The sequence below is a fragment of the Pelophylax lessonae genome (genome assembly GCF_965119305.1).
Source record: "Pelophylax lessonae genome assembly, chromosome: 11".
In the NCBI taxonomy this organism is placed as follows: Eukaryota; Metazoa; Chordata; class Amphibia; order Anura; family Ranidae; genus Pelophylax; species Pelophylax lessonae.
The window spans coordinates 217288301-217300828 of NC_138778.1; the positions used below are offsets into that span (position 1 = coordinate 217288301).

Sequence of the window (12528 nt, forward strand, 5' to 3'; positions counted from 1 at the left end):
TAGATAGCCTGCCTGGCAATTAAAAACAAATGGGCAGCATATACTTGTTGTCCATCAGGAGTGCCGTGTTCGCGATGTATTAGGTCAAAGCAAAAAATCTTAGATCTTGAGGTGTTCAGGACTTTAGTGCTGACCAGTCTTGGTGAGAGACTGGGTAGGGGCAGCTGGAACCTCAATTGACAGCAAGTCTGCTGGGCAAAAATCGCATAATTATTGCAGGGTCCAATAAGACAAGACCAAGCATGTGCAGGGTGCCCGAGAAGATGTTCTCAGCCCACCATATCTCTTATATAGAGTCATAGAAAAAGTTATCACCTCTATTATATCAAAAGATAAAACAAATGAGCAATAGGAGGCAAAATATCCATATAAATGTGTCATGCTAGGTATTATGACCATAGCCAGACGTATAAATCTCTTTAGGAAAAATGGTGAGGCTGACGAATCTCATTGGGCACCATGCACGGGTCAGAGAGTCATCACACTGATCAAATAGATCAGCAGTATTAAGATAACAAACACTGAAAAGTAGGGTTCTTTTCTTACCTTGAAGACAGCTGTAAATTGTTCACAGAGGATAGAAGTCCTCACAGGACCTGTGTGTCCGGCAAAAGAGCAGATAGCTCTGACGCCAGACACACAGGGCTTAAAAGGCGTGGCAATCAGCTGAAAGGTAGATCAGCTGGATTACCAGCCTTCAGCTGATAGCCGTCAAAGGTTCCCTGGAACGTAAGGGCCGGACACGCCCCCAACCCGGATATCCGGCGGAAGCGTGAGCGGCCGATGCGCTCCACCGACACGGAAGCGTCACTAGCCTGCGTGAAATGCAGACGAGTGTACTAGACAGACACAGCCGACCTCTGGAAGGGGTCGAGATGGAAGCGCGAATGCCTATATCTGCGGGCGCCAGTAGATGGCGTCCGCCTTTCCGTGCCGGGCTTAACCTACGAATAAGCACTACACAGGAACACTGATTGAATAAAGCATAAAAGAGATAGACATAGTGAAAAAAGATTTAAAGCTTCATTGTAGATTGGGAAACGAAGAATTAGAGTGCATTTAAACAAAAACACCTCCTTCATGGTTCCCGATGTATAAGAAACGTTCCGAAATTTCTTCAAGTAGATTGGGACACTGTTTTTTCTCAGATAGAAAGAGGAAATACATGGGAACCGGACTTAACTCCTGATGGAATAGCTTCAATATATGCTGGACCATTTGTGTACAAAAGTGCTAGAATTTGAAAACAAAAAAGAAAATATGAAAATTGCACAACATAAGTACAGATAATTGTTAGCATAACATAATATAACAAGATATATTGTACAAAAAATAACAAAATAAGGACATTGTATCATAAAAAAAACAGGGAAAAAGAGGAAAAGAACCAAGAAAAAGGAAAGAAAAAAAGGGGCTTTTGTCATAACATTCATCTGCCCGCAGGGCATATTCAGAGGACCCCTTCGAAATGCAGTTTTTCAACAAAGTAAGGGAATGAAGTTATATTATCTTTCCATGCCTCCAGACGTGAAGCCTTCAAGAAAAGGTCTAAATGATATAAGGTCATTCAGTCCGGGTGGCTCAGTGGCCTTTAAACGATAGATCCACCGTAACTCCATTTGGAGGAGGGTCTTGTTCCAGTCCCCTCCTCTGGGGTTAGGGTGGATTCTATCGAGTATTAAAAATTTAATTTTTGGAAGTTTATCAGGGTGGACCAGAGCAGCATGGCGCCCCAATGGGAGGTCTGGATTGCGTGTCTGTATACTTTTAATGTGTCTACATGCTCGCTTTGTAAACTCAAGTTTTGTTTTGCCAACGTAAATAAGCTGACCGCGCTGTAGCGGCCATTCAGTTATAGCCCGATCGGCAAGTGGTTAAATCAGGATTTAAATCACTAATAAAAAGGCTTGATTTAAATTATAATTTTTAAAGAGCAGCTGTCATCTCTGTCCCACAGCGGTTCCTCCTCTGACCCGCTGTTGGCTCACTGACAGTCCCATTCACTTTAATAGGGACGGCTGGTGATGCAGAAGTGACACAACAAGGTGAGGGACGTGACAGCAGCAGGCGAGTGGATGCCCGCTAACAGGCTCTGCCATGATGGCTCTGACATGACAGGTGCTCTTTAAATGTAAGGAATCATTCTTGCTGGTAGTTAGAATCTTTCAAATTTGAAAACTAAGGTTTCCTATTTAGAATAATAAGCTGTCAAGTTAGTAAAACAGTGATATTAGAACCGATTGAATCATACAGTTTGTAGTGTACATAGGTTTGCAAAACAATGGGATAAAGGAATATTCCTGAACTTTGGTTTATCTCATGGTTAGTGTGAAATTGTGTGAATACATCAATGCAGTGCATGTTCTCCAAGCTTGCAGAGCTTGGATTCATTGAATGAGTTTACCCAAAATGTAAATATTGCAGAATATACAGCCTCATGCTACATAACTAAGCTCCATTTCATGCTGAATAAACTAAATTAATAATATATCTTAAATAGTAAACTATCTTTAGATGATTTTTACTCCGAAAGCATTTTTATTAATATACATGTACATTACATATACATTAATATAATATACATATACATTAATATTTATATTAGCAACAACACGACAGTTCAACATTCTCCAAGTGATTTTGGCTCAGTCAGGAAACAGTCTAGGAGCTTTGGTTTTTGTGTTTTTATTGAGAACTTGGATGGGAGAAGGGAATGAGTGGGATACTCCAACTTGTAGATCTATACACAATTAGCTGGGACGACTGAATAACGCTGAGTAACGCTGTATAACGCTAGTCACGGCTAGGCCGCTGCTTCACCTTGTCATAAGCAGTGAAGTAGAATTGAGTGAACTTCCTGAGGTAATCTCTATTGTACTGCAGAACAATCTTCAGGGCTCTTCCTGACACCCCCTTTGTTCCTATTCTTCAGGGTCAACTACACGGCACCCCCTTTACTGTTAAACTTCCTGTGTGAGCTAGCTCCTTGGTCCCCTGACTTCTCTGGAGTGGGCAGACCCTGTGGCAAATCCCTGAGTACTCACGACACTGTTTTTTCCTGAGAGACTCTGCCACCAACTCCACTGTCGGCACTCTGGATCCTCTGCAGCTCAGCTCCACACCTGGTTCACTAGGCCGACTGCCTGAACCACCTTCCTCACACAGCAGGAGGAGAGACAGCTGTCCACCTCCTCCTGGGACTCTGCTTCCCGCCAAAGACACCCTGTCACATGTCCCCTCCGTATTTATGGTCAATCCCAGGATGCATTGCAGGAATGCCCTCCCACTGGGACTGCCATAAAACACAATGTGCCACTGGCTGGATTTCCTCCACTGTCCAATACGCTCCCTCATTGGATACAGTTGGGACACTCCCTCAGACCCAGTGAATCACACCTGGAAACATGTGACAAGTAAACTAAAAGATCAGGCTCCCCTGATAAGCAGCATGAGCAACAGATGCTTTTACCTAGTACCTACCTTACTAGGAGGGTTATATATATATATATATATATATATATATATATATATATATATATATATATATATATATATATATATATATATATCTCTCTATCTCTATCTCTATCTCTATATATCTCTATCTCTATATATCTCTATCTCTATATATCTCTATCTCTATATATCTCTATCTATCTATCTATCTATCTATCTATCTATCTATCTATCTATCTCTATCTATGAAAACCCTGACATCATTTGCAAGTTCATTCATTTGATCTGCAGATGAATGAACAGAAAGATACAAAAGTAACATTGTATCTTTGTATATTGGTGTCTGAGCAGCTTTTTTGACAGCTAAAGTTGCCTACACCTTCTCTTACTAAACAGTTATCCCGGCTTTAATTAACCACTTCAGCTTTGGAAGGTTCAACCCCCCCCCCCCTTCATGACCAGACTATTTTTTTGCAATACGGCACTGTACCCAAATAAAATGTTTGTCATTTTTCCCCACAAATAGAGCTTTCTTTTGGTGGTGTTTGATCACCTCCCTGCATTTTTTTTTTTTTTCTGAGCTATAAACAAAATTTTGAAAAATAAAAACAATATTTCTTAATTTCTTCATAAATTTAGGCCAATATGTATACTGCTACATATCGTATATTGATTGGTTTGTGTAAAGGGTATAGCGTCTACAAACTATGGGATATTTTTATGGAATCTTTATTTATTTATCTATTTAATTTTTTACTAGTTATGGCGGCGATCAGCGACAACATTGCAGGAGACAAATCGGACACTAAGTGACACTTTTTGGGGACCAGTGACACTAATACAGTGATCCGTGCTCAAAATATGCACTGTCACTGTACTAATGACACTGGCTGGGAAGGGGTTTACATCAGGTACAATCAAAGGGTTAAATGTGTGCCTAAAATGTGCTTGGTTACTGTGGGGGAGGTGCTTTGACTAGGGGAAGGCATTGATCCATGTTCTTGCTTTGCAGAAAAACAGGATCACTACCTTCCCTACTGACAGAACGGCAGTCTATCTTGTTTACATAGGCAGACTGCCATTCTGCTTGTTTCCCGAGCGATCGGTGGGTCCCAGCAAACCCACTGATTGGCTCCTGCTGTGTCCAATCACAGCAGGAGCAGGTCGCCGGCGGCACGCCCTAGACCCAGAAGTGCTAGTACTAGGTATGTAATCCAGGGCAGAAGAGCCACCTTGCCGCCCTATATATGCAGTATACGGTCGGCACACAGTTAATCAAAGCGCTGACAATTACTGTATTCTGGGAGGGAGGGTCAGAAACATGGCAAAAACTCACGTCCTGTGTGTACAGTAATGACTTTTTTGGCTGTGTAGCATGGCCTAAGTTTGGAACAATTTAAAAAAAAAAAAGAACTTTTTTCACCTTTTTTTTCTTTTTTTTTTTCCCTCCTTGGTACATCCCAGAGCTGCTGATCTCTTGCAGCCTCGTCCCGTATACATGCACTAAAATATTTAAAACCACTTTTGAAATGACAACTGTTTAACTGGATAGTGAGTGCCTGTGTGGGGGTTGCACTGTTTTAGGACAAAACATATGTTAATGCAAATGCTGCTTTCTGCCTCTGAGTGATAAATTATTATTTTGATTGGCATCCCTTTTTAAGGTTTGTAAAAAGCCTCTACTGTAATGCATTAGGTAAAGTGTACAGAGTCTGGCAGTATGTAATTAACCGGCATCACTCTACTCTAAATAGCTTGCCAAGAAACCGTGGCTTATTCTGGTGCTTGTCCCCGTCAGTCATGAGGCTATTCTGGGCGGTTTCTATTGAACGTGTATCTGAAGCACTCTCCATTTTTAGAGATAATACCAGATTATAAATAGGTGTGTAATGTAACCAATCTCCTGGGCAAATAAACAAAATCCTTAAAATAATCTCTACAGGTTTATTTATTTTTTTAGTTTAGTTTTTTTTTTTTTTTTTTAATTCTGTAATTTTTATTGAAAAAAACATATTTTCATTATTTATTTTTTCAATTTACAGCAAAACTTAAAAAGAAAGGGCACTTCCTTAAGGCCCCTTTCACACTATATGTCCGTCGGACGGATTCCGCTTTTCTCAGCGGGCGATCGAGCCGCCGATCCCCCGCTGAGCAGAAGGATGACAGCTGTGTCTCCGCGCTGTGTGCGGAGACGCAGCTGTCAGTTCCCCATGCATCTCTATGGGGGAAATCGGATGGGAACGGACCGTCGGTCCGTTCTCATCCGATCTGCTGAACGGATGGAAAATAGGGTTTCCATCCGTCCAGATTTGACGGATCGGGTCGGATGTCAGCGGACATGTCTCCGCTGATATCCGATGCCCCATAGGAATGCATGGGGGGACCGTTCAGATCTGCCAAAAAAATGAATAGGCGGATCTGAACGGTCCGCCTGTGTGAAAGGGGCCTAAAGTGGTGTTACAGCTGGGGGAAAAAAAAAAATAAAAGTCAGCAGCTACAAATACTGTGGCTGCTGACTTTTTATATATAGATACTTACCTGTCCAAGGAGCCCACGATGTCCGCACCCCAGCCAATTTTTGGATTGGCTGCCTGGTTCTGCCTCCACCAATCGTTTTGAGAGAAACCAGCAGTGAAGCCTTTCAGCTTCACAGCCGATTCTTTACCGCATATGCGTGGCGGAGCACGCTGCACTTTCTATTTGGCCTGGTGGTGGGGAAGGAGAAGGGGGGCCGAACTTCTGAGGGACGGTGCCGCAATGCTGTCTCCCGGAAGTGGGGGGAAGGGTACCTGTCAAAAACATGAACCCTCCCCCCTGAAAGGTTCCAATGTGGCACCGGAGGGGGGGAAGGAAGCAGATGAGTGGAAGTTCCACTTTTGGGTGGAACTCCGCTTTAAAACAAGCAGAAGCGACACAAACACATACACCTCTTGCAACCCACAGAGCCATTCCTCTCGTGTGAGACTTCCCAATACAACGATTGAAAAGATACAAGATTTTCCCATGGTTACCAATTTTAAATCAAGACCGTGAGATATACACAGTTATCATTCCCCAGCATATATTACAATCGGGTACATAAAAACCCCCAATGACAGTTACTGCCATTAGCTGCCCAGGTCACCTCTCTGCGTCTGAGTGCTATGTGTAGATAAGGTAGAAGGTAGCCATCGGGACCATATTTTCTGTGTTTTATAGGTTAGCTCCTCCCTCCACATGTTAAAATGAAGAGCTTCTGCCCACTGAGTACATGTTGGTGATATCCATTTTTGTAGAATGGGTTTTCTGGCTATATACAGAGACCGTACCCATAATAAGTGCATATCTGGCAGTAAGACATCCTCGGGTATAACTTCTAAGAGTGCTAACTTTTGGATCATGAGGTACTTGCATGAAGCATAAGGTATTTAAGGTAGTGAAAACATATTCCCAATAGCGATGTAACTTGGGACAGTGCCATAACATACGTATTAGGGTGCCTGGGGCTACTGTACATCTGTCACCTTCCCCCAAGTATGCATCTTGTACGGAGTGTAATGAGCCCTATTAATAATGAATAATTGAGTCAAGCGCTGTGAGGATGATAAGGAGACTTTGGGTAAGGTTTCTCGTCCTTTGGGTCTATCTAGACGCCACTGTCGTAAGACTTCCAATTTGTACCCGAGCATTAAAGAGGAAGTAAATCCAGTGATTATTTTTTTTTGTTTCCTGAAAACTAAAAGGCATTATGTGCATCACATATTAGCCCATTATGTGACACCTCCAAACGAAGCGCTCGTCATCCCCACTGGAGGCCGCATCCATCTTCACCTGTCTTCCTTCCGGGTCTGCGTACTCTGGCTGTGCTACTGGCCGGAGCCGTGTGACATCACTCCTGCACATGCGTGCGGGAGCCGCCAGTCACGGCACAGGGCTCTGATGAAACTGCACGGGCAGCCGTTTCCTTGAGCGCATGAGCCGAGGAGGTCATCGGCGTAGTATACAGTAAATAGCTCCTAAACAATGCAAGGTTAGAAGATATTTACAGTACCTATAGGTAAGCCTTATTATAGGCTCCCCTATAGGTACAAGTTAGAGAGGGGGGGTTTACAACCACTTTAACTGTTGTTTGTAATGAGGAGTATATTTCACTAATCAGGTCTTGTTTGAGACAGGTTTTGGAAAATGCCATGGTCAAAATTGAGGACAGGTTGTATTTTAACTAAACAATTGCTGCTTTGCTCTGTAGAGCATGGCGCAACTGTTGGTATTGAAAGAAAAATTTGTTTGACAAATGATAGCCTCTCCGTTAACTTGTGAAAGGGTAGCAGTACTTCGTTATCATATAACAATTCGGGGGGGGGGGTGGACCTGTTGAACAGATTCCCAGACCTCATGAATTATTTGGAATGTGGGGAAACATCTCTTGCTATAGAAATAATGTGCCACTATCCGTTGCACTGGTGGCACCTCCAAGAACTGTGAGAGGACTATTTGCTGTACAGGGTCCTTGGGGTCAAGTTTGTTCCATCCATAGAAATGCTGAAGCTGTGACGCTAAGAAGTATAATCTAGCATTAGGGACTGCCAAGACCTCCCCCCCCCCCCCCCCCCCCCATCCTTGGGTAGCTGCAAGACCCCCGTTTTAATCATTGAATGTTTGTTTCAAGATAAGATCCCTAAATAAGGTATCTACTCTACAGGTTATTTGTGATGTGAAGATGTGAAAATAAATAATTGGAAAGTTTAAAAAGGTGGGGGGGGGGGGGGGGTCGTTTATAAACCGGCTGAACAATGGCCATGTACTATTATGTTCAGTTTTGCTGATTATTATGCTGATTTATTTAAGTTCTAGATGAGTAAAAAGTGCTCAGTTATGTACACAAATTGCACAACTTTTGCAGAAAAGTAACACACACAGCTGAAAACAATAATTCTCTTGTTGTTCATTGACAGACACTCCTCACCCTCTTGACCATTGGGTTATACAGCCCCCTACAGGAGTAGGACACTAGGCGGGAAAAAGCTTGATTACGCCTATGGGGCAGTCCCAGGGGGTATACTCCCATTCTCAGCTATAGGTTTTTTTTTCTGCCTAGTAAGGGTCCCTAAGCGTTTTGCTTTGCGGTATCCTTATGAAGATTCCATGCTTTAAAAGTGGACGATCCCATCTGTAGTGGACTCCCCGTTTTCCAGGTTAAATAACGCTACCTTAATTCTGGTTGAGGAGTCCCTGGCCTTTAAAGATCTGGCTGATAGGAAGGCAGAGGCTCTGGCCTGCCATATGTTTACTGTGACTGGTTCAGGACTTAGGCCGGTATTTACTATTGGCCTTGTGTCGCAAATTGGGCTAAACTTTTGCGTTGGGACCTGGAGGGGAAACCACTTCCCCCTGTCTTTGCGGAGCTGTGAGATCAGTTGGTCCAGGGGCTACAGTTTATCTTTGATGCCTCTTTGGGTCTGGCTCCTTTGATTCTAGGCTGTCTGTATCAGCAGTGGTCATTACGGGTATTATCTGGCTGAAATGCTGGTCTGGGGACCAGACTTCTAAGAAGGCCTTATCTGATCTCCCCCTTGTAAGGGATCGCCGTTTTTGAGCTTGGATGACATTATTAAGGTTCTCAAAAGGGGGACGAGTACTCTTCTTCCGCAGGCTACCATGGGCAAGGAGCCCTGTCGTAGACTTGGGTCATTCTTCTCGGCTCATAAGAGGCCTCAGGGTCTCAAGACAAGAAATCAAAGCCCTTCAGAGCCTCCTCCGGAGGTTCCAAGAGGAACTGGTCTGGCAAACCACGAGCAGGCTTTTCAAGACCTGCAGACAAGGCTTCCTCTGCATGAAGGGGTGCCCTCACCTATTTATTCGGTGGGGGGGAGGTCTTCACTGGTTTCTAGATCTGTGGACCTCCCTGGTACAGGACAAGTGGGTCCACAGTCATTCGGTCCGACCAAGATCGAGTTTTGGGCCTTATCCTTCGGAAAGGTTCTCCCTTCCAACCTTCACTTGAAGACTTCAAAGCCTTGTTACTTAAAGGGGTGATGGTTCCAGTTCTGACTTCGGAACGATTTTCAGGGGTTTTACTCAAACCTCTTTACAGTTCCCAGGAAGGAAGGAAAGGTATGTCCAATTCTGGACCTCAAGGCGCTAAACGGCTTTGTACGGGTACAGACTTTCCGAATGGAGTCGATTCGCACGGTAGTGGCGTCCCTACATCAGGGGGATTGTCTCGCTTCTAGCAACATCAAGGACGCCTACCTTCACATTCCAATATGTGCCGGTCACCAGCGCTTCCTCCGCTTTGCTGTGGGCGAGTAGCATTATCAGTTTGTGGCAATACCCTTTGGTCTCGCCTCCACTCCTCGGGTCTTAGCAAAAGTGTTGGCCCTGGTGCTTGCATTGTTGCGTCAGCGGGGGGTCGCAGTACTGGGGTACCTGGATGATCTTCTGCGAGCGGAGCCCTCGACTGCTCTGATGGACAACTTGGAAATTACTCTGCGAACTCCGAGGGAATTTGGTTGTATTCTGAACCTTCAGAAGTCTGCTCTGCTTCTGTCCACAAAACTGGACTATCTGGGTCTGACTTAGGACTCGGCCTCAGCCAGAGTGTTTCTTCCTCTGGAAAAATTCCAGACATTGCAGGAGGCATTTCAGTTTCTGTTGTCCAGCAGACAGTGATCCTCGCGGGCTTGCATGCAGGTGCTGGGTCTGATGGCGTCTACCTTCGAGGCAGTTCCGTTTGCACAGTTCCACTCGAGATCTCTGGAAAAAGAGGTTCTGGTGGAATGGGACAAGGATCCACGGTTTTTAGAGGTGGCTTTGTTCTCCAGCACTTGGACAGGGAAAATCCTTTCTCCCCCTGTACTGGACAGTTATCACCATGGATGCCAGCCTGTCTGGTGGGGAGGCGTCCTCGGTTCAGATTGTGCTCAGGGGATCTGGACTCTGGAAGATTCAATCGGACAATGCCACGGCCGTATATGTATATATGTCGCATATACAGTATATGTCAGAGCTATATAAATGCATAACAATAAAAACAGTGTGTAACTGGGGGAAGTGGGGGGACATTTAGAGTGTAAGCTCCTCTGGTGCAGAGACTGATGTGACTGACTCAGTGTTCTCTGTACAGCACTACGGTATATGTCAGAGCTATATAAATGTATAATACTAGTGTGTAACTGTTGGGGGACGTTGGAGTGTAAGCTCCTCTGGTGCAAAGACTGATATGACTGGCTCAGTGTTCTCTGTACAGAGCTGTAGAATATATGGTGATCCATTAGCCTGTAATTTCCTCGGAGGTAGAATGATATAAATAGGTCAGCGCTGGCTTTGGAATAAGTTTGAAATGTATGTTAATGAAACATTAGGCAGGCTCTTGAAGGGTCAGTGCCCAGTGAGCAAACCTTTCCATTTTTCCAATGATGGCAAAAAAAAAATATATGAATCTACTTCCTAGGGCATACTGCAAGAGCCTGTAGAAACGCAGCTAAATACTATTTGTTTGTGCAGCTTCTGCTCTGTGTCCCACTTTCTAGGGAGGCAATGGCTGGCTGTGAAATGTCTTTGTGTTCTCTCTGTTCTCTGTGGTCAGTCTGTTTATTTTTCTCACTTATCCAGAAAGCGCTGGAGGAAGAAATGGAATCGTTACAGTCCCGGGTAGAGTCTATACAACAAGTGCTCTCTGATCTTAAGATCCAGCTTTACGCCAAGTTTGGAAACAACATCAACCTAGAGGCGGAAGACAGCTAAATCATTTCAAATCAATATGCATTTTCTTTTTTTTTTTTTCTTTTTTCTAAATTTCTTTTATTTTATTGATTGCACATATGAAATATGAGGCCAGACTGCTTAAAACCCCTTGATGCAAAGCTGGATTTTGCAGCTATTGTAGCCCTAGGAACCAATTTTTAAAGAGCAGTTCATCTATTGTGAACTGGGATGCAACCAAAGGCACGTCAGAATCTGATTGTACAATCTCCTTTTAGATTAGTTAACATGTGTTTTAGTTACATGGTCCTCGCTGAACAATTCATTTATTTATTTCTGGTCAGGTAGGCTCCACGACTACACAAATGTTTGTCATTGTAATAGAGATTGTACAGTCGGATCATAATGTTTGAGAGGCAGACAAGGTGAGACTTTCTTAATTCAGGTTTTAAAGAAACCCCGCCAGCCTAGAACAGTGGCATAATACTCACCTCTCTGGTAGTCTGTGTTTTCTACCACCCCTCTGTTTCAGCACTGCAGTGTCCATAAAACGTAAAAGCATTCAATAATTTGTGTTGTGTAGGATGGCCTGTGTGGTCCCTTTCTCCGACCCCCATACACAACTACAGAACACTGCAGTAACCTAGGGGTAGGAAGAAGGAAACATGGTACGCGTTGAGGGACACAGGCATCCTCACTCCTGGAAACGTTGACTGCTGAAGAGTCTTAGAGCCGGTTCACACTGGGGCGACTTGGTCGCCTGACAAGTCGCCGTGGGTCGCCTGCCATAGAGTAGCACAGGAGCCGTTCTAATAGGAGCGACACAAGTCGCTCCGACTTAGAAAAAGGGTCCTGTACTACTTTGGGGCGACCTGCATTGACTTCACAGGTCGCCCCGGCAAGTCGGATCGCCTCAGTGTGAACCGGCTCTTAACGTGTAACTTCACTCACTTTCACAATAAATATTGATGTTTTTAAATCATCATGCTGCTAGCATTAGTCATTAGATAGGAAGGGGTATTATATTTACTTTTTTTTTTTTTTTTTTTACATTTCTACAGTTACTTCCTGGTTTCTTGCCTAGGCAAATGTTATACATCCAAGGAGTCTTCAGTAGGGTAGGAGGGGGTTCCTCCTCCACCCGCCTTAACACCCCATGCACCCCCCCCCCCCCAACCTCCACCTCTTAACATCCCCCACCCCCTCTTCTCTGGCCCTGGCAGGACATTGTATTCTAACAGTGGCTGCAGCCACTGATTGCTGGAAGATTTTCGAGCATGTCCCTTTGACAGAAGTCGATTAAACCATCGACTTATGTCAAACCGGGGAGCCCACACACTAATCGATGGGCCAAATTTTGATCGTTGTATGGCCAGCTTTACACTGTAA

General features: G+C 44.1%; 1 protein-coding gene across 1 annotated transcript in view; it reads left to right on the forward strand.

The window, feature by feature from the left end:
• PFDN4 (prefoldin subunit 4) overlaps window positions 1-11309 on the forward strand; it is a 30417-nt gene extending 19108 nt beyond the window's left edge. Inside the window, exon 4 of the mRNA XM_082271720.1 lies at window positions 11050-11309. Coding sequence (XP_082127846.1) covers window positions 11050-11181 — 132 coding nt within the window. The 3' untranslated portion in view covers window positions 11182-11309. The remainder of the gene's footprint in view (window positions 1-11049) is intronic.
• The last annotated feature ends 1219 nt before the right edge of the window (window positions 11310-12528 follow it).